Source organism: Gadus chalcogrammus, chromosome 16 (genome assembly GCF_026213295.1).
Source record: "Gadus chalcogrammus isolate NIFS_2021 chromosome 16, NIFS_Gcha_1.0, whole genome shotgun sequence".
Lineage (NCBI taxonomy): Eukaryota > Metazoa > Chordata > Actinopteri > Gadiformes > Gadidae > Gadus > Gadus chalcogrammus.
Window position 1 is genome coordinate 24,291,037 of NC_079427.1, and position 23,861 is coordinate 24,314,897.

Here is a 23,861-nt window from a genome sequence, read left to right on the forward strand (position 1 = left end):
GGACCTTACTGAGATATGGAAAGTTGAAACACTAATTAATATAACAACTTTTATGAAGCATATACAATTACTGAAATAGGGCTTTGACGCAAGGCTATGGCTGAAGTAATTCGAGTTTGTGGGAGGCCATCTCATTTCAGTTTGCATAAAAGCAAGATATCAATGTGTTTTGCCTTTAGGTTATGGCTTTCATTTCTAAAATCCAGTCATTAAGCATGGACAACTACTCAACATGGACAATTGTAGCCAGTAAAAGCACTGAAACTTAATAGTGCTGATCATCATTCAATTCAAAAGTCAAAGCATAATGGTAATGTATTTTTGTATACGGTATAATCAATGGCAACCAAACACTTGGAAACAAAATAATCAAATAGAACAATAAAAATCTATTTAATGTAAATAATTATTGTATACCATTTAACTATTGAAAAAAATAATCTTAAAAATGTCTTGTAGGTCTGAGAAGTCAATCCGAATCCATGTACACCACTGACTTAAAAATGTGAATGTGGTTTGCATATGATCCAAAACATGTTAAAACCATTAAGTTGGAAACATCTGTGTTTCAGTGAGTCATCTGATAATAGCCGCAAGATGCTGCGTTCTGTGATGTAATTTATTTCAGAAAAATTGTTATTCAAAGAGATTTGCAATAAAGTGTTGCAAAGCTTGAAGACCCTTACGCATCAATGCTCAGTTGAGAGGGATACAGAAATAGATTGATCTTGATAATGGAAGTAGAAGAGGAAGTAGAAAATAAATAAAGGCTGAAATCATAATGGCTGCCACACCATAGTTTTCATATGAGCAGTATTTGAAAGAGCAGTTGATGCCATTTCATCCAACTGCTCCAGCTCCAGTGCCATTCCCATGACCTCATCTGCAATGTTTTTCAGATGTGTCTCCCCTCTGGCAAGGATTTTCACATCATAAAACAAATTGTTGTTAATCATCATCAACTTAAACTTAACACTTGGAAAGAGTACAAGTTAGTTGCCGGGATCCCTTATTCGCTAGGTTTGCAAATAGAGAAGGCCATTATTAACTCTAGCTTATATTTATTTGAGCTGATCAGATGTAAAAAAAAATACCAATTACTCTATTTTTTTTTCCATCCCTCATGGTATCTCTTTTTGAATGGGACTCTGGCTGCTCATTTAAAGAAAGCCTTATCTGATAAAGGAATAAAACACTTAAAGGGATCTTCTTCAGCCAGTCTAAGTGAAATGAAATTGTAGGACTTCATACTACACAGTCTCGCCTCAAATTCTGTCTCATTAATCTGGAGCTGATGCACAGCTGAACCCAGAATTTCTAACAATGCAGAAAATGTCCTGAAGGCTGCACAAAGCCAACCAAAAATAAGAGAAAATAATGCAATATGAAACCAATTGTAAATATGCCCCACATGAAAACAGACGGGAGGAGTATGGTGTTAAAGAGACACTGCCAGTTTTGATTTTACTTGAATGTTTTAGATGCAAGGATGGCATTGACCTCTGCAATACTACAATATAGGCTGATATCTTATATTACCTTGGATTGCTATGGGATACACTTTGACGATGTGTCTGCAAAATATCCTGACGTCTCGCTAGAAGTAGCACATTTTACCAGTTTAGACTGGGGACAATAATATAAAGTTATGAGAACACAAATGTTCTCATACGGAGACAATAAGAGAACCTGATCCAAATGTCTCTGTGGGGATCTTCCATGGGCCTCCAGTGCTACGTGGCAGGAAAGAAGGAATGGGGGTTGGGCTGGGGTTCCCCAAAACTTTAACAAAAACCAAGCTGACATAGGTCAGGGATATGAGGGGGGAGAATGATTAAGGAATGTGTCCTACAGCTAGGAGCCCTCTTGACAATTCAGGCAATGTTTATGCTCAACTAACCACTGTGACTCAGGCCGGGAACCAGTCTGCTGCTTACAAGGATGCTTGATTCACCATTTACTTATCTAAGATGACGGCAGACTCCCAAGGACATTGTGGAAACTGAATATTAGTTCCAACCACACACACAAAATGTAACTTTGGGAAGCCATACTGTGTAAGGAATGTGGACAAGGAACGTGGTCCAGTCCGACCAGTTCACCAGTCAAATACGCGGTGACGCATAAGTGGCAGGGAAAGTCCTGAGGGCTTACTTACCCTGCATATAAACACATGCAGAAGTTAAGCTCTCAGGGCAGCTTATTCACAATCATCTGCTAATGATATGATGTGTAAGACAATATGATATTTGGCCATTGCTCTGCAGCCCATTCACCTGAAAGCCGAGGCAAAGTATGGCATTAAGGGGAACATCTTCATCAACATCTATCCTTTAAAATGATATGTCATAATTATAAATCTTCCATATCCATCTTCCATTATTGTTGACTTTTAATTTTGCTCAGACCCCGTTAATCACTGCTTGCGGTTATATTTGCTGTTGAAATCGCTTCAAAGTATTGCTCAAATCATGTTAACTATGACGCCATGGCACCATCATGCCAGAAGTGACTTGGTATCTTAATGGAAAGTAAGGAAATGGAAAACTGCCATCAGGGATTAAGCATGCAGTATTTCAAAGAAAGTGCAAAAGGCTAGACTACCTCAATTCATTTCATCTTGGGGTTTAAAGCAGGATGATAGTGTACACATTCCATTCCTTTCTCTTGCTCCCATTTGACATTTAATAACAGGAAGTTTATTTCCTTTGTGAAATCCTTCCTGGAACTCTACCCCTAGATATCAGATTCAAGCAACATAGGGTCAAGAAAAAAAAAAAACTCAGCTGCTGAAAAACAAACCGGCTGTTAAAGTTCTACCTACTTGGAGAGTGACACCCCTCCGACTTTCCCGATGAGCTCCTCGTGGTGGAGCACAGCGTCATTCCAGGGAATGTCAAGGAATTTCAGCAGTGTCCTCATCCATTTTTCAGGATGCAGGACTAGCTGTTCATAATGCACCGGCAGACACTTGTCAGATGCGTCCAGGCACTGAGTGTACATGGTCTCTATGGCCCGGTTCCACTTGGTCAGGCAGTCCCGGTAGCTGCCCAGGTCAAACCCCGCGATGGTCACCTTCCGCGAGATCATGGAGTGGACCGAGGCGCGTCCGTCGCGAATCATCAGCACAAACTTCGCCTGGGGGAAGATCTTGGCCAGGTAGGAGAGCGACTTCAGGGCGAACGGATCCTTGTTGCAGAGGAAGTTGGCTGGCTCGCCGTGTTTGACGATGATCTCCAGGAGGAAGGCCTGCATGGCGGCGTCCAGCACTTCGTCCGTGACGCCCGCCTCGTCCAGGCGCATCTTCTCCCGGCCCGAGCGGCTCCACATCTGCTTCATGGCCAGGATGCGGGGAATGACGCGGGTCTCCTCGCCGCAGCGCACCTCCGGGTGGGCGTCCATCATGGCTCGCATGAGCGTGGTGCCGCTGCGGGGAACCCCGCCGATGAACACCAGCGGCATGTCCTTATTGTAGATGAAAGGGGTGCTCAGGTTCTGGCCCGTCCTCAGGGTGGTCCGCATGCTGCCCCCCAGCGCAGACAGCGGGAGGACGCCGCCCGGCTGGCTGTGCTCGTCGAAGCGGTGGTGGCACTCCATGGCGTGGCGGCCTAGGTAGAATACCGTGATGGAGCTGATGACCAGGCAGGCCACCAGCATGTTCTGCTTCAGCTTCCCCAGCATTTTCAGGTCCACAGGTGGGCTGCGTTGGGGCAGCCTGGACAACTTAGCTTCGCAGGAGGGAGAATGTGGATGGGGCGGGAGGGGGATGGAACAAGGCAGAGTGTTGATGGTTCCCACCCGGTGTCAAGGTTTGCTTCTGTGGACCAGGTGTGGACCAAGATGCCTGGTGCACAACAGTCGTTGAGTCCCTAACTCCATGAGGCCTGAAGAACGGCAGAAAAAGAGAATATTAAACCTGGGTAAGCTTCAATGAAACACACACACACACACACACACACACACACACACACACACACACACACACACACACACACACACACACACACAGCAAGTGGCAACTTACCTGTTTTTAAACCCTATGGGTTATGCATCATGCTACATATCCTACATTTATGTTCCAGTGCTGACAGAAACAACACTGCAGTCTTTAGTCTCTAATTTGTCCGTCCGCAACTCACTCTCCAAGCCGGTGAGCTGCCTACTTTAACATAGCACTTTAAATCCCGCTGTAAGCACATACAAACCACATTGTGTTGGCTTTGCATGCCGAGAATCAGAGCAGCGCTGTCTTCAGTTCCAGATAGCTGGTGGTACATGAAACCCCCAACCAGTTTTCCTATGCACTAGAGGTTTGCAAGAACTTCCTATCATAGAGCAAGATATGAATGCATATTCAGGCAATAAAAAACGTAAAAAAAAGTAAAATGGCTAACCTATTGGGTTTTAAATAATTACCTATACTTGGTAAAATGCATCACTGTGCAGTTAGGTAATAGAGATGCGAATAACAACATCTGACCAGAAAGACAAAAAACATGAAAAAGGCCTGGGAAGCAATAAATACTTATATTCTAAATGGCTAGATTATGTGTATGTCACACACACACACACACACACACACACACACACACACACACACACACACACACACACACACACACACACACACACACACACACACACACACACACACACACACACACACACACACACACACACACACACACCTGTTACTTTGTATTGCAGACAACAAAGACAAGAGTATGGTATTTGATCTGCTGACTATGAGTATAACTTCCTGTTTATTTTACATGGAGTCACGCTCTTACAAATGTAGATTGCAGACACTGTCACTGCTGTACTTCACAAGTGAGATATAAATAGACTGAAATAACTACCGCCTTTGACGAATCTGCGTGAAGAGGCAGTTAAACAAAAAGCAGCATGGTTGATTCCAGGATTGATAGTCTAAATGAAGCTTCAACATTTCCAGGCTGAACCATCTAAATTGATCATCAGCAGTTCCAGGATTGATAGTCTAAGATAGCAGCTGCAGTTCTATTAATTTGTCCTTGCAGCTTCTGCTTTCCTTTGCGACCTCACACACATCTCAGCACAAATCTGTTAACTCAAACCTCTTAGTTTAAGAGGGTAGTTCTACAACCTCACTCATGACGAAAAGTCCTATCACAAGGTTTGTATGCATGCATTAGGAGACCAATTATGCATATTTTTCTCAGATGCACAGCTCCATGGTAGACCTAGGCTGTATTCCAATAAGTTTTTTTTTTTTTTTACTACTCCATCCGTAATATCAATCTCTCTCAGTTGGTCGGTGTAATTTCAGCTGGCCGGTGTAGAAGCTATGGATCCATATTTTATGCAGGTTTGTCAACAGGTTGACCACGAAGCACTGCAGTGTAATTCAAAGGCTTGAAAGCGACATTGAGGACATCTGTCTCCGGCTCTGGATCAAGCAGGCCAAGTCGCCGCTGCCTCCTGCTAACTGCTTCCCCTTCGGCTCCGACATGAGCTGGCCCCTCCCCAGCGGGCCCGTTTAAACAGAGGAACCAAGTGGTTGTCCTTACATCTGAGCAAACTGCCCTATATCGGCGAGTCAGACCCCCTCCGCCAAAGGATGTTTTCACAAGGTGACATTAGAATGTGCAGACACATTTATCACCATGTAGAACGCCTCCAAGACGAGCTCATCTGCATCCTAATAGGCCTAGTAGCAGCCCCCAGGCCGTCCTTCCAACACGCAGCTCTGTGTGGGTTTTTTTCTTTTTCTTAGAGATATAAAGAAGAGGGATAAAAATAAAAAAAGCCACATGAAAGCAGTACACATTCATTTATCTCCTTTTGGAAGGCTTATGTCATCGTCTCTTCTCACATTAAGATTATTTCAGTATGCCCAAGCAATATCAGACCTTCTGTCTGGGGCCCGACCGATTCATCGGCCTTCCGATTTAATCGGCCGATTATAGCCTTTTTGAAAATATATATATATATATATTTTATTCATAAATGTTATTGCGCTTAGTATCCTGCAGATTGCGCTCCTACTCGCCTTGCTAACTAACAACTTTAGCTGGAGTAAAAAAGAGGAGATTGAATTTTACCGTACAACATGAAAGCACGCTCGCTCAGGCAGCTGCGCGCTCACCTCACCAATGTACACAAGACGCGTTGTTTGAGCATGTTGTGCCTGTTTTTCTTTAGGTCCCAGGCCATGTTAATTTGTTATACTGTAGACTCTAACGGTGAGACCATACTGCTCAGCACACACGTGTTAGTCACTGCTCACGAGCGCAGCACATTGGGAGTTAGTTATTTATTTTACATTTTACATTACACTCATTTTTGACTGTAAAAGTATTCTAAAACACTCAAATGTTCTGCATTCAATTCACATATTCGTCAAAAGTGTTTAAAGTATATTTAAGGTATCAAAAACTACGTTTTATATGTTTTTTTTAAATTTTTAATTTTTTTATTATTTTTTTTTTTAAATCGGCCGATTAAATCGTAATCATAATTTTTCCCTGAAAATAATCGGCATCGGCACTCAAAAATCAATATCGGTCGGGCCCTACTTCTGTCACTCTTGCTCAATGACAAATTTCAACAGAGAAAGAAAAAAACTGCATGGTAGAAACAGTCTAGTTTCTAGCTTGAGCATCAATGCTAAAAATACATGATTTAAATTGTGGCCAAATTATTTATCGTGTGGCACATATTGTGTTAAACTAGAATAAGGACAATACTCTTGAAATAAATCAGTAATCATAGTTCAGCCTGTTTTTTTATCAAATAAGTACATTGCATTCATCCTAGAAGTTACAACGGCTAGTTAGAAAGTTAGTGCTCTTATTGCAAATCCGGCATCTCTGACATTTTCCACTGCTTCACTTAAAAAATTATTGACCGCCAATGAGAAAAGTAGTTACCCAGCATGCAACAAAAGTAAGGCAGGACCGAGCCATCTTTGACAGTTAAGAGCAAACAGAGATTACCTCCATCCAATTGGTTGGTACAAAACCCATGACGTCATCATAACATACACCTTAAAATTCAGGGTTTTCTCAAGAATCCTCTGGCCTTGGACTGGAATGATCAGGGAGAAGGAAAAGCAAATAATGGTTGACAAAAAAAAAGCTAGGGCAAGCAAGCAATACGGACGAACCAGCCAGAGTGTACTGGATTTTGAAAGTATCTAACCCGAAAAATTCCACCCCTTCCTACAAAGCAACTCCCAAAACCCATGTCTAGCTCGCTAGCTTTAGCAATAGGACCGCATGGCCTTGTGGTCATGTGGACTAGTAACTCTGGTCAGTAGGTAGACTGACAAGAATGCCATATAATAATTTCATTCTGGGTGAATAAAATGATTGGAGGGGCATATTAAAGGCCTGTGACAGCCAGATACCAGATTTTTTCAATTGGTCAGCGCATTTGATTTATTGCTTGCCGTCTGAATTTAAATCAGAATTTCAACATGTGACAAAATAATGAACCTAAAATAACCTTACCCTATAGCTTTAGGAAAGGTGGCAGTGCATGTTTTGATAGCTGGACTAACGTAGTGTTTTTTAGATGCGGTTAGCCTTCGGCCAAGGCTCATATTACACCTTTCCACTGGGGGCTAAAATAAAAGAATGTGTTTGGGTTTAAATTAATTGAGGCTCTTCTCTCCCATCACTGATACTGTATCCGCCTTCTTCTCCAGCTCCTCACATGATATTTTTTCCATTGATCCCTTAACGCGTGCGTGCGTGCGTGCGTGCGTGCGTGCGTGCGTGCGTGCGTGCGTGCGTGCGTGCGTGCGTGCGTGCGTGCGTGCGTGCGTGCGTGCGTGCGTGCGTGCGTGCGTGCGTGCGTGCGTGCGTGCGTGCGTGCATGTGTAACTCAACCACCTCAACCTCACTTCATCACAGGGAGAAGGAATACGGCTTTGCAAGGCGCCAGTGAAAAAGATGTGGATGGTTAGTGTGTTAGAGGGGGAGAGCAGGAGAACTGGAAGGAACAGGGAACTTCTCCTGTCAGTACTCGCATGAAGAGAAAGCCTCCTAAATGTATTTATCAAATGTATTACATGGCTTGGTTGAATCCTCAATTCTGAAAGCACAAACTGCTATGAATAACAGACAATGTTGCTATGACAACATTGTTTTGCGAAAGCAATACAATCACTTTTAAATAGATACAATATTTTTGCTGTCGTTATATTTTGTGTCAAATTATTGATTTCTTGAGTAAGTATGTAATAGGTGTATTATTGCACATTATTGCTTGCAAAATAAAGAGGGAGATGCAGGTCCACAACTTATCCCTTACATTATCTCCATTAATATTTGAAGTCGCAAATATCAAGTGGTATATCCAAATACAACACATATTACAAGAACAGTCGTTACGAGTTAACAAACAACACCACCCGATCTCCCTAGTCCGGCAAACGTTATAGTTCAAAACCAAGCACATTGCACCACATTAATAGGTCACTCACTTGATACGTTCAAGCAAATTACCTTCCAATAAGCCTTTATTAGGGTCCAATGGTGTGGCACATTCCAAAGCTGACCCACAACAGCTGGACCAATCAACAACACAACGAGCACAGTAATACTTAGCTCAGACACACACATTACCCAAACAGAAAAGCACAGTAGGGTGAAAGGGGCCATGAACCAAGTCTTTAACAAAATTAATATAGAAAAGATACTACGTACCACAGGGGGACCATACATAACAAAAGGTTAAGCGATAGCCATTTGTTTCTGATGGTTGAAGTTATGTTATCTCCTTTTATACAACAAGGCAACACCCTGTTACAATAAGTTCATCATTGTGTGTTCACTTGCAATATTGGAGCTGCCCCAGAGGTTGGATTGAAGGTTTGGTTACAATACATTGAGGAAACAAGTCACAAGGTGAACAAGCCGGGGAAAGGGCAAACTACTATACTATAAACTAAATATGTAAACGAAACCCATTGCGCTCCATTCTTCTGTACACAGTGTTGATAGCTTTTCTGATGAAAGTGGCCGTCACTTATCAACTGTCTAAATTACCACACATGTTGAATTGGCTTGGTTAACAAGCAGCAGGACACATACATTAAAGTGTGTGTGTGTGTGTGTGTGTGTGTGTGTGTGTGTGTGTGTGTGTGTGTGTGTGTGTGTGTGTGTGTGTGTGTGTGTGTGTGTGTGTGTGTGTGTGTGTGTGTGTGTGTGTGTGTGTGTGTGTGTGTGTGTGTGTAATTACGATGTGCAGCACATGTAAGGATAGCAGCCACGAACAGTTCATCTAAAGTGCACAGCCCAATCAATACTAGAAAGAAAAAGGCAATTCCATAAATCTGAAATGTTATATAAACTAATACCAATAATGCTTCCTGCTGAAGATACTCTTCTTATTCGTAGTTATTAACTGTACGAGTGTAGTGGGGTGTCTCCGCGGACCAGTTGGGTACAGCATGAGCATGATGAGATAAGAAGGGCATAGGATGGGATTCACCATGAATAATAAAAGAGTAAACAATTTGTCATTTGACTTTCTCGTTGTTGGCAATAGTTGTTGGACAGCCGAATGGTTCACAGTCAGCTGGGCTGGCTGCAAGCTCTTAGACGTGCACATCACAACGGATTCTTATAATACTTATAATGCGATGGCGGGTTATATTTCCTCAAAACAGGAAATCAGGGCAATCGTTCCAGAGTCTAAACACTTGAGTTCCTGCAGCTGTGGAGCCAAGTCACTGTAGGGCCAAGCCAGACAAGTGAAAAAAGGAAATAATCGGTCTAAACGAGACTTCTGTCTTTAAACTAACCACCTGCACAGAGCAGATGTGCGTGTCTCAATCGAACCGGCGCACACGCTATGCTCACCAACAGCTGCAGTGGCGCCCAATGACTGCAATATATACTTTGATGGTACTGTTATGTTAGTGATCGGACTGGGATTTCAGGGGATGTATCCAGCGAAGACAAGCTGTTATTTGCCTACTAAAAACATAATTTCTCTTAAAAAACTATCCGAATCTGGAAATTAGTGTGAATCCAACTATACTAACGAAGACCCAGCCCAAGATGAAGGAAATGAAGGGGACTAAAGCGTCAGGCTTACGTTAATGGTGACCATTATCCCCAGTTATGTATGCCACGCATTATTAGGAAAATATACATGCAAGCCATCAGTTCCTCAACACAGTAACGAGTAGAGAAGAGACCTATAGACGGGCTATTCATTTAGAAATAGGAAAGGTGGACCACAGAATACAACACGTCCTCTGTGAGTTGACATGTAGCCTATCCTTAACTATTACCAGTGAATGACATTATTCGTCCATAGGACACGACTTGACCAGCCATAACCGAGAAATAGACTCACATTTCAACAGTCACACAACACATGTATTTGTATGTATTATCATCAATCCTATCTGACGTGGGCAACATTGGGGAACGACTGAATGGATATGTTTTAGCAGACACTCCGACTGGGTGTAACGTTGTAACGTTACATTGTTGCAGTTTGTGAAACGTTACAGTTTACATTGTCGCAGTTTGTGTGAAACGTTACGTGTTACATTGTCGCAGTTTGTGTGGAACGTTACGCTTTACATTGTCGCAGTTTTGTGTGAAACGTTACATGATCGCAGTCCGTGTGAAACGTGACATTGTCGCAGTCTGTGTGGCTCGAGAGGAAGGAGAAGAGAGGGACGCTTTCTGAAACCCACCTCATACGCACGAGCCGTCGTGGATTCGCGGGTTCAACGTGAACCTTGCCCAAGAGTCCCACGCATCGGTCTGTACATCCCGGGTCGTCTTCGGTGGTCAGACGTGGTGCGTCGCATCACCCGTTTCTTAAAAGGCTTGATGACTATTGAGATAGTTCATATTAAAAAAAAAGCAGTAGTCCGCTAATGTCCTGCTGTTCTTGAGAGGCGAGTTAATATTGGACCATAATTCAAAGACGTATCTGTGCCAGTGCCGCGGATTGGTCCAGTATGACAGGGGGCGGGGTTATAGCGTATTTAAAGAAACAGCGTGTTGTGGTTGTAAATTATAAGGGTAGGCCTACCTTGTTTTATTTTATGTCCCAGGAGTAGACCTATGTATGTGAGTTAATTATGTTAAAGGCATAAGAAGCAGTTAATTGGTATTTTGCCGTGAGTGCCAAATTAATTAAAGGAAAGTGTTGACACAAATATAGCATATTGCAATACACTTTTGTATTCACACGCTACGTCAACGACCTGCAATTATTCATATTAGCCTACCATATCGACAGTTTGTTTATGAATTTCAATAAAGGCTGCATCTCATGTTTCAAAAATGTACAAATCTATAGGAATTCAAAGACTGTCTACCAATACATTAGTAAAAGCATTTTTTCTAATGCTCTCCAAAAAATCATATCCTCAATATGCAGTTATAGCCTACTGTGCCAAACCTCAACCTCAAGTACGTTTATCAAGTCTTAAATTATTTCGAAAGCTATTCTAAATAAGAATGTTTTAAAGCATAAAATAGACGCAGGACTGACTTGGATAATATCACTCAATAAAAACAGAATGAAAATCCTCTTAATATTAACAAAGAATAGATGTTCAACAGCCACACAAATGTAGAGCCTTGTAGTCACACAAGCAATAATCAATACATTTGACATGTTAATCCATGTTATTGTCATTTCTAAAACAGATAATCACATATCACTGAATGCAAATTATGCCACAAGAGCTCAAGTGAATGAGGGCAAACTCTAACCTTAACTCTAATCCTATGGAAACCTAAACCTAGGAATCTCACTTACCCACAATGGGTCAGACAATGACCGGCAGATCTGAGGACGGATTTTAAAAAGTACTTGCACAAGAACAAATGGAGAAAGAGGTGAGAAGCAAGATTTAAAGGATACACTAGGTGTCCAAGTGTAGATCACCGTTCTGTTGACAGTGGATGCTTCTAACTAGAAATTAATCTATTAGTGTTTATCAAAGTTCCAAGCATTATACCAAAGTCCACCAAAATTGATCAGACTAGCGGTCACTGAGACAGTACAAACCAAATATTTACAGAGTCCAGATCAAACAAATGACTGCCATTTCATGACAAAAATACGTCACACTTCCCCAAAATGGGTAATTTAGCTTTGCAGAAGAGGGGGACGGATATAAAATCACTTCCTCAGGAAAGCAGTGTGAAGATCACCTTATGCACTGAGAGTCACTGGAGAGTGGGGAATGATAAAGGTTACTCAATCAACAACACCCTGCCACTTGCTTGTTGGTGGCAGGGGGGGGGGGGTGGGGACATGGAAATACTTGAATCCCCAATACACTGCCTGAATAGGTGGTCTTAAGGAAAATGTAATCAATGTAAAACTGCATGACTGACGTCCTTGACCCCAAGTGCAACCCTCTGTCTATATAGTTGTTCTCTGACTCTATTCGTAAGATCCGTTTTTGTCTCTCTGTGCCTGTGTGTTGTGAAGCAAAAATCTGTTTTTACTGACTACTATTGCAGTGACTGATAATCAAAATGCGTAACACATTCAACTCTTCTCATCAAAGCAACAAAATAGCAAAAATGTTGGAAGCCGTTTCAACATAGGCATTTGGTTTACCAAATTGTGATCCTGTTGAAATATTGTTGCAAAAGCACGTTTGCTACATAGTCTTTTGAGTATGTCATCTTTGTCTTCCATTATCGAAGAGTCTGTAAAGTAAAGTAGTGTCTGAGCAATGAGGAGAATTTGAATTTTTCCATCTGGTTGAGATTGGGATTCCATTACATGCGTGATTTCATTTTTTATTTTCAGTTAGTGAGCTTGCACAAAACCACCAGCTGTTTCCAGGGGAGCGTGGCGTTATATTTTTTTCTTAAAAGAGTGCTCTCTGTTTCAGTGGTTAAATTTGCATTTGAATATTCTATTTTATCAATTTTTTTTGAGAACTATATTTTTGAGAACTATGTCCATTCTCTTGTTACATGAGGCTACACAAGGCTAAAGGCTGTGCAGATGAATCTGCATAAGCATCACGCAAACGGTGGCTTTGTATTTGTGTTTTAAAATGTGGATAAATAAATGTAGGTTATATCAATTCAAAACACTACAAGATATTCAAATATCCGTAAACAAACTGTAAACAATTAAACAGTAAACAAACTGATGGCAAATTGAATTTAATATCATATGATTACATACATTTCATTAAAACGGAAAACTAAGATTTGTTACTCGTATGGACTTTAAGGATATATTGCTTCTTCATCTTTTAAATGTATACCTGCACCATTCTAAATCATTAATACACAGGTGTACTGTTAATACATTTTTTTATGTGTCCATTAAGTCAAAATGAATTACATTACCCCTTAATAATTAAGTAACTAAGTGACTAGGAGAATACGCAGACTAAAACAATGGTCATTGCTCTGAATCAGAAATAGGAAGTCAAAAGAGTTCCGGTCTGATTGCAACCGAGAATCCTGCTTCTGCAGACTCACTGCTAACTTCCGTCTCAAAACTCATGCAACCCCAAATAAACCCGCTCTCCTGCTACTCCAGATGAGTCTTCATCTGTAAGGCACCTGTCTTCAATGTCCAAGCCCACAGCAGATAACAAATTACCCGTATGGAACAGATTAAGGTGAGTCATCGGCACTGTCTGAAAATAATGCTACACATTAATCTGGGAAGGGTAAGAATAAGGCATGTGAAGTCCACAAATCTACAATAGTCACAAATCATCCACAAACCATAAACAGAGACACCATCTCGATGGAGATTAACTGATAAATCATGCTGCAGCCCCCCATGTAACCCCCTCGCGGCCTAACAAGCTGCTACACTCGCATGCTTCTCCTTTGGGTCCCACTTAGTGGCAGACCAACCGGGCTGATTATTCCACGACTCACGAAGCACTGCCAGTTAAGAGGCCAAAACCACAAGAGATCCAGGTCTTGGCATAGATACCTTTTGATTGATTTGAAGTCCTGCATAGTATAACACAGCAAATACAAAGACAAATGAAAAATGGAAACCAAGTTGCTAGGCTAAATGTGTTTTATATTCGAGTAAGGATTCATTATGAAACCCTCATTTAACCTTTATTAGTTGAAGGTTTAAGTTCATGATACAGTCTTACGTTTGGGAGAAATATAACAGGAAGGCATGTGACCAATGGAATTACATTTGCATCATACATTCCTCTGTAATGTCCCAACAATAGCTTAGCTTGCCACACGTGATTCCTGACAATGTGCCTCAAAGTAGGCTCTTTTTTTTTTTTTAAATAATACCCACAATTAAAGAGGGTGCATTTTATAGCTGTACGCATTTTATTTAAAAAAGGCCTATTCCATATGCAACAAATAGTATGCAAGGATATGAACTGGTATCCAGCTTGATGTTGGGAGTTAATACTGGTCAGCTGAGCCGGTCATTTGGCCAGGACCTTTGTAGCTGAAATAACAATGTCTACATATGTGAACATGCATTCCCACAATTGCCATGCAGCTTTTTCAAACTATGTCAGCATTTAGTGGTGTCTGCAACCCAACATTGGTGGGACGCAGCAGTGATGATAACTACCTTTTGTTTTTTAAAGGCACTTATTATACTCTCCTTTTAACAGACCTTTCAATTAACTTTCTGCTGCAGCGCACGTCACAGCATTAATCATCATAATAGCACTTGCTGATTGCAGTACGTAAAAAAGTCACTTGCTGCTCAGAAGTTTACTGTGTCACGTCGTGGGTAGAATGAGGATGTGTGTTGCACCTACTTACCAACCATGCGGGTGTGTTTCTTAAAATATGTTTGCTTTATAGCTATAGCCTATGTCTTGCATTATTTTGTCAGTATGTATTCTATGGGAATCAGCAGGCCTGGTTATCTGAAGCTCTGCCCTTAACGATTATCAGGATAATTTAGGAACAGGTCTGTAGTTCAAGCTCTGGAATATTCCACATTTTGCAGAATTGCAGAAACCGTTTAAAATAATATTGTACATCTCAAATGTTGACTCACTCTTCGTTGCATGAGACCCCATGTGCTTTTCTCCATCCGTATCTCCTCTATGTCTGCCTCTGACTCTGCCCGTAAGGAGTCAATATTTCTTCATTCATTTTATATTGGGCTTTTCACATTTCATTTGGTTTGCCGGTAATACTACGTGTTACTGTAGAGACACATTAAACATTTGAGGATTAACGCATTGTTAAATGGATCAAATTAGCTATACTGGGACTAGTGTTCGCTTTCCATAACGGCTTACATTGGGGGAAATCTGTCTGGAAACCAAATCCAAGTTTAATAGAAGCACTTTGGGACATTTCACCATTTCCTGTCCATTCATTATACTGTTTGCGTCAGTGTCTTTTTATACCTTTAAATGTTCCTTTTTGAGGTACAACAATAGGTATACAGCCTCTCAGACTTCATATACTCCTTTGTTTAGAAATCGATACATCTACCTGTTATGTTCTACTTTAACTTAGATGCTTAGATGCTTGTCAGTTGAGCTTGTTGTGATTGCGCAGTTTACAGCTTTATAGCTGCAATGGATGATGCCTGAGTTTAAATGTATTGATGAAAGTCAATGCTGCCATTATGCTCCATTAAAATAGCACTCTTTTCCCATTCTAGGCATCTATTTCATGGACTAAGCAATGAGAGGTCAATAAAGCGAGCCTGCATTAAAATGTCCATGTTGATCTACACATAACACCCTTTTTACATTACAGAAAACAAATGTGGGTACATTCACAAGGATCTGGGAATAGGTTCAAAAGCAAAGCTTCTCAAATGTGGACCTAATGTATTAACCGTTTAATTGGCCATGACACTTTATTGTATTTTCCTCCCACTTTGCTAATGCCCTGGAGGGAACCTCAGCTCTGGAGGTGCCTCACTGGTGAAACTTGAGCCCAATCAAGACAATAGATTCCTACAATAAGGACCCGCTGATTGTGCTGCATCATGTTGGGCCTCCAGCTCCAATCTCAGGAGAGGCCATCCAGACACTCATTTAACCGGACGGGGCCACTACTAAACATATCTTTGGAGCCAACATGATAGAAGCTTTAGGCTGAGAAAAGTGAAAACCGCCTTGGCAATATTATCTTGGGAAGTGGTTTTCTTGGTGTTATTTTTTGAAAGGTAGACTGTTTTCCAAGTGTATATATACACATACACCCATTCCCTAATGACATTTATTTTCTACCCAAGGCTGTTTGCTTGTCAGGGTGGAACCATCAGAGACATGTGGGCAACAGGGGACTAATTAAGTTAACTCAACTTACTGACCGCCTGACTGGCTGGCTGACATCCCTGCTGCTGCTACTCTGGACCCCAGCTTGATAGGAGATGCACGGCTCAATTATTCCCCGCTATCTTTGATGACAAGTCCCATGCAGTCCTCAGTCAAGCGCGCTGACTCGTCTGCTCGTCTGCTTTCCCATCACTTGAACACATCCTACATGCTCAGAGTTTTAAGAGAGGTTGAAAACGATTTCCCTTTGTGTACTGACCCAGGAATGAATCAAGAAAGTCTCAACAAAGAAGTACAAATTCTTTATTCAATGCTTTGCCTTGCGGGGCGGCAGATGGGTCTGGTGAACAGGAACGGGCATGTCGGACTGTTACGCAACCCCGCTCCTCAAATACCAACTGGTTGTTTTACCAATGAGTCTGACATGTTTGACTCCTATAAGTCAAACATGGAATAACATCAACAACATCATACATGGTATGCATTATGACTGCATTATTATAATAACAGATATCGTCTTTCCAATGGATCATCAGCGCTTGGTTAAAAACATACATACACAGTCATACTAAAATCACTACCAGTAAATAGGAAAACAACATGGCTTGCTATTCATATAAGCTATCAGACACTGATACAGCCTAATAATATAGAGACTTAGAGCACAGAAGAAAGTTATCATGAAAAAATATATCATCTGTTACTCGAAGCAATGCTTCATTCTTTGTCCCAACAAGAGACACTCACAGGCGAGGCCCTGTACTCACAGGCGAGGCCCTGTACGGTTGCTCAGTACAGGGCCTCGCCTGTGAGTACAGGGCCTCGCCTGTGAGTGTCTCTTGTTGGGACAAAGAATGAAGCATTGCTTCGAGTAACAGATGATACCCCTGCACTGTTTTCGCCACAAAATAAATGCAACAAAGAACATCTTGTAAACTTCAACCAGATGTTGAGTGAAGTCTTCTTATGCAAAAATCATTGTTTTATAAACAACGTTATAACTGTATGTTTCGAACATAAATTCTAATAAAGCCTATGAAATTGGAGTGACTTAAATGTACAATTTACTCTCTCTGTCAATGTCAGAAAGCCACAAAAGAACCAATGATCATCTTTAAACACCATTTCCTCAATCATTACCTAGTCTGTAATTACGGACACAGCCTGTGATCTCAACCTGCTCTGATAAGTAGACCAAAGACTTAGTGCTTAATGGCGACCTTAATCCTAGCTGTGAATAATAATACAGCATATGCAGCAGGAGCCTCAAATGATGCTCCGGTGAAAAGCCAAGCTCCTTGTGGAAATAATTATTACTGGAAGTTGGAAATGTTTGACCAACAAGTGTGCTCTGGCCAGATCAATGCTTTTATGAATACAGCCCATCTGTCCACGGGAGCATGTAATGGTTTACAGCTTTGACAGATGGTAAACAATGGTGAACTTCTCAGCCATCAATATCCCTGTTTGAAATGAGGCCAAATCAGGGCTTGATGAGGCTAGGGGTTTGTATACGGAAAACTCATGACATTGTGGTGCACATAAACACATGTGTGTGTATGTTTGTGTGCGTGTGTGTGTGGGTGTGTGTTTGTAAATACATGCTCGACAAGCACAGGCACGCACAATTGTACATTATTATTTAGGAAAGCTTATTATTTTTGTGTAACAAAAGTATGTTGCCTCATCATAATGACTCCCAATTACCCCTCATCCATTACATCAGTCATCTCTTGAACAATCATTTTTTTTGCGTAGGTTTTTGATTAGGGTCATTATACAAATAGTGCCATGTGTCTCTGGGTTGCTTAAGGCCATCTACAATCAATACAATACAATGTGGCACTTTTACATCACGGAAAGGCCAGTGACAAGACACCATCCATATGAGTAATTCATGTGACGTAAGACAATTGTTGGTTTTAGATAGCAGTGCTGCGACTAGAAAGAACATAGGTAAACAGAGCCATTAGACAGAGTCTGTGTTTAGACATGGTATCTTTTACCAAAATAAATCAAAATATATCCAGGTATAGATCTATAATATGAGGTATTTAGGCAAGCCTGTAAGATCCCAATAATGCTGAAAATTGGCGAGCTCACATAGGCTGTTGAAATATTGTTTAACACTGCACTATAGGTAAGATATAAGAGCTATTATTTCAGGGTAATTTAGAAATGTGATAATAGCTCTTCTGGTTAACTATGTCTAACTCTGTAGAATACTAATTCGATTTGGGATCCCTCCTCGATCATTGCTGACGCAACGTGACCTCTAACATAAACGACAGAATAGGTTGTTTGTCAATATGGCCCAAAAAGTCCCATTTGACCATTCGCTGGTCTAGCACCCCTTATCAACTGGCAGACGAAACAGCAAAACTTCACGTGCGTCAAGGTGACGGTTTGCGTTTTGCCATTTCTTTGGCCACTGGATAGGGGGCGCTGGACCGTTGAACGGTCTTATTGCTCGTTTTGGGTGATATTGACAAACAACCTATTCTGTCATTTATGGTTGGAGAACAGGCTGTCAGACCAGTCAAAATGGCATTGCCTTACTTATTTTTCATCGATTTATTCCTTTATTACACAATAGTAGGCCTAACCCTTAGTTGGACACTGACTGGCGTATAGGAGAATGGTCAGAAGATAGCTAAGCAGACCTGGATCAGAGGCTCTGGCCTCCCACTGCCCTTGATGACGGCTCCTGATGGGCTCTGGGAGGTGTCGGGCAGATGGGAGAAAATAGAACCAGAGGTGAAAAGTGAATCTCGCCCCACACAGTGCTCTACCTTCCAACACGAAGGGCCTTTCAGACAGTGGTGGCTCTTCAGTTGTGAAATGATTCAAAGATAACCCCGAAGGGGGTCGGGACTCTAACCTTATGTGAGCGTTCAGGGTGAGATGAACGTCATTATACAATCAGGATAAAGGAACAATAGCTTGACTCATTAAAGGGAATCTTCACTCATTTGAATTAAGCTTTGTATCGTTAGAAACCCACTCATATTTTTGAATGGTCGTGCATATTTCCCTTATTTTCCCCTGAGACCAGAGAGATCCAAATCGATCTCACACACTTGCTTTAAATGACGCAATATGATGATTTTTGCATCATTTAAAGCAGGAAGTGTAAGAGGGGAGGATTCTCGTAAGACTACAAGCACTAGTGGGGTGGGACCCACTGACGCTACAGACCTATTACATCAGTGACAGTGGGTGGGAGTTCACCAGCAGAAACTAACATCCACAGCGTCTGAGCTCGAGCTGGGGCGGATTGGTGGTGCCTGTGCTCTCACTGTGCGCCTATGGACACAGAGGAAGAGTCTGTCTGCTGCAAAAAATTTCAAAGATGTAAATTCTGGACGAAAACTCTGAATCAGACGAGGACACAGACATATGTGTTGTGGAGCATCCTAGTTTCGCATCGCATATGGACAGCGGCATCCTGGAGACCTATTTCAGAATCCCAAAGGTGTACTGGAAACGTCAACCAAAGCCTGCAGGGACGAATGGACGTCTGACTGTAAAGTGAGTGTTTTTATTTTCTAACCTGGCATGTTAACTGCATAAAGACAATCTATCGCTAACTGTGTGCTCAATGTTTTGTCTAGACAATATCGCCTAATAGCCTACTGACACTTTCTGGAATGGGTCCTGCAAGGCGAGAGATTGGGCAGAGGCTGTCGTGTTGTTTCACCTACTTGTGTCGTTCAGACCATCCAAATAAAATATCCAGCTACAGACGGCCAGTACTGCAGGCACCAAGAAGCTGACGACGCTCAGGAGGAACAATAAGTTTAATTGTTTACATATTTGTTTTTGTTGATATTTCTTGAAATAAATGGTTGAGATTCACGTTGTTGTCGTCCTTAGTAGTGTTGCTCCAAGTGTATATTCGAGAAATAGTTATATTATTGGACGACCAACATTTCACAAGTGGAGCTACTAAGCTACTGTTGCTTTAGATGTAAATAGCATAACGGTCATACATCATTTTATATTATTAAGTCTAAATTGCATTACTAATAAGTTGCATATCAGTTACCTCCTTCCAAGTTTATAACGTTGAACTTCGATGTAGACAGACAGAAGAGCAGGAGTTACATTATATATTACTCACAAATGAATTGTGTCATGGGTAGACAACAAATTTAAATAAACAGGGTAAAATAAATAATATATTTACACAGTAGAGGCAGAATCTAAAAAGGCACTGCTGGAGGTGTCCCAGAAGAGCAGAGTAGAGAGAGATGGAGTTGGGTGCTATGGGAAGAGGACTCAGAAGCGGATTTGGAACAAAGTTGTGGCAGCCTCCTTTGGTGGTTTAGTACAGGGGAAATGTTGGGTGTCAAAGCAGGTTGTGGCAGGGTGAGTGAGGAGGTTGGGACTTGATGTTAGGGTCATGTCTTCTGTCCATGACCCTCTTGAGTAGATGTGCGATAAACTGGGTGGTGTGTGGCGTGAAGATTGTTTTCAATATCCATTGCTTGGACTTCTTGCAGTACACCTGTTTGAACCGTGGTTCTCCTGTAAATGACAAGGAATAGGATTACACAGAAAATCTGAATGAAGATTTGTCTAGTGGACTTCTCTCCCCAGGCATAGATTAAACCATTCAGTGACATATTACTATTGAGTTAGCTGTGAACTTTCTAATTTTGGTTATTATACTATCAAAGAGCACATGGTAACACACCTGTCACTGTGGTGGCTTGTTTCCTTTTCACAATGTTTTCATTGTGCTCTAGGATAGCGAGGTAGCACCTCTCCCTCATTTCATCAGAAGGCCTGGCGTTTGGGGAGGTATTTAAGGAGAGCACTATCAAAGATCTCACCTTCCTCTGTGCCCCAGAATCAAAGGTGGTCTTTCGATGAAATCGGTTTCCTGCCCATCTGGCAACATTTGAATGAGGCTGGATTCATTGACAATGATCTTCTTTTCATGCCAGTCCTCTACACCTTCATCTTCTGATGATGACGCCGATGTGGGGTTGAGGGTTGACTCAGGCTGGAAGCTTTCGTCATTTTCACCAACGTACTGGCACTGGCATTGAGGCCTGGTGTATTTTGGTATGGTGACTTTAAAACAAACAAGGTTTATTTTCAATGTTAAATTCCACACACTTAAATCATACAGTAGTTTTGTAATTCCATTAGAGACAATATGCTGTACAAACTCTGCTTGGACAGAGGGGGTTTCTTGACTGGTGTTGACATCATTGGTGCTGATTGCTGTTCCTCATCATCTTTTGACGACGAGAACAAAGCTGCAGCAGACGTCGTTTGATTCTGAAATGCCATACGTTCAATAAACGTTTTACTAACATCAAACTAGCACACGTGAAACGTCGATAACAGCAAAGTGATGAGATGAAATCTTACTGCTCGTCCTTTCCTTGTCCTGCTTGAACATCCGGTACCATGCAAAAGTTCACCATTTCGAAAGAAATACAAACGAGGAGTAATTCACTAATGAGTTCCCCAAATAAAACTCTTCACTAGAAATGTTGTGTGAATTGATTTTCAAGCTGTCTTGCGGTATCAGCTTGGTATATGGAACAGCGAGGTCTCTGGTAAGCGGTGATCTAGATCAGCGGGAGTGGCCTGCGGAGCTGTGCATCGTGGTGCATGGTGGGAGTTGTTGTCTTCAATCCAAAAGCGCCAAAAAGTTACTTTCTGCCTTTTCTCGGTCAAGAAGGCATCAAATTAGAAATAAATTGTACTATTCAACTACATAAAGGACCCGATTTCAATACAGATTCAGGTTTCCACCGGTGAATTTGTCCTTTAACAGCATTGTCCAACAAATAACTTTAATTTCAAACATCGCACCGACTGGCATATCAACACAGAAGTCACGTGATTCCTATGTTAAGTGTTAATATATGATTGGGCCCTTACTCTGAAGGGATAATGAGATGATGTCACTACGTTCTAGTGAAGTAACGCAAAGGTCAAACTGTCACATTGTACATTGTCGTTGAACTGACTGGACAGTAGTCAGTCAAGTAATCCAGAGGATAAATACGCCATAAAGGCTAAAGAGAATTTATCGCTTTGCTTATTCTTCACCACGCCAGAGACGAGGAGTCACCGCCCCATCTCAGCTTAACACCCTATAACACAAAACGAAACATGTCAATAGAACAGTATGGTGAATTATGTCCATAGAGTCCACCACAAGACTACACTTTGTTGCTCAAATGTAATATTACTCTTCTCCTTGAGCCTCCTGAAATGTCTTTACACTTTGTTGCTCAAACTTAATATTACTTCCCGGCTCCTTGAGCCTCCCCAAATGTCTTGCGATATTGATATCCCCCCCTACCCCCTGTGGACGGTTTTAGTTGTTTTATATTTTGCGTGTATGCTATGTGTAACTGTAGGCTACTTCTGCCTGTCTTGGCCAGGACACTGGAAGAGATGTTTAATCACAATGATGATTATTACTTTTCAACTAACCAATAGTAGTTGCCTTGCATTTTAAAATGTCAATGCACTTTTCAGCGCTAAATAACAGTTAATGCTATTTAATAATTGATTTGCATGCATAATGTACTACACTTTCCATTGAAAAATTACCCGTTACCATAATTGACAAATTTTATAATGTAATCAAATGCTCATAGCTGCTTTCAGACACACGTGTAAGTCCTGATATTCTCCTGATAGGCCGTATGTGAACAACATATCCTGACATTTGTACCCTGAAAATCTCCTGAATAATACTACCCCTGAGGTAATTTTTTCTCTGTAGGAAATGTAAATTACCTTATATGTGAATGAGGACTAGAAAGTGGGCGCGTTGATGACGGTTCTGCATGTCATTGAGTGGCCCCGTAAATGATAATCAGCCTGTTGCCTTTTGTTCGCTGAATGGTTAAAAAATAATAAAATGATGGCACTACTTTTGAGTCATTTGTGGTGAACGAATGTTATATGTTGTAAAATTATAGGCAAAATATTATGCGCTCAGAAATTTGTTACATTATCGACTGGGTTTCAACATTATTGCTATGGGTTTAATTACAACTAGAGGATGAGCACCCACAGCTTGCGCACGGAAACTAGCGTACATAAAGGGTGTATGATATGACAAATAAGGTACAGTGGCGGCGCTATGTGCAAGTTGTAGTGATGTGCAAGAAGCAGAGGCAGGGGGCTCGGCCAACGACACATTGATAAGTCTGATGGCAGTAGGACCTCCGGCGCTGTTCGGTGGGGTCTGAGGCAGAATGAGTCCCCAGCTGAATATGCTGCTCTGCCTGACCAACAGATGAGAGGCGTTGTCCATGATGGCCAGCAGTTTGGTCCCCATCCTCCTCTTTGTATCCACTCTTCGAGAGGCAAGGCTAGCTCCCAGGACAGACCCTGCTTTTCTATGCATGCCTGCTGGAGCTAAAACACTATTGATGCTACTGCAATCAGGGGGATGGAGGATATGTCAAAACCACAGTTAGTGTTTGGTAGAGCAAATCTGCATTGAGACAGGAGTTCAGAACATCTTACCCAGTTGCCAAATGACCAACTCACAAGCTACGTTAACATTTGCAAGTATGCCGTGTACATGAATAACCAGCATCACAATTCAATAAATGCAAATTTAAAAAGG

The 23,861-nt window shown here is 41.5% G+C and overlaps 1 protein-coding gene across 3 annotated transcripts in view; it reads right to left on the reverse strand.

The window, feature by feature from the left end:
• tpst1 (tyrosylprotein sulfotransferase 1) overlaps positions 1-11,970 on the reverse strand; it is a 29,512-nt gene extending 17,542 nt beyond the window's left edge. The window contains exons 1-2 of one of the 3 annotated variants that reach the window (XM_056610626.1): positions 11,782-11,970; positions 2,825-3,884 (exon numbers count right to left, since the gene is read on the reverse strand). In XM_056610626.1, coding sequence (XP_056466601.1) covers positions 2,825-3,681 — 857 coding nt within the window. In that variant the 5' untranslated portion in view covers positions 3,682-3,884; positions 11,782-11,970. Of the gene's footprint in view, positions 1-2,824; positions 3,885-10,702 lie in introns of all 3 variants that reach the window. The other 2 variants (XM_056610625.1, XM_056610627.1) reach the window with 2 other exon arrangements.
• Positions 11,971-23,861: the final 11,891 nt, after the last annotated feature.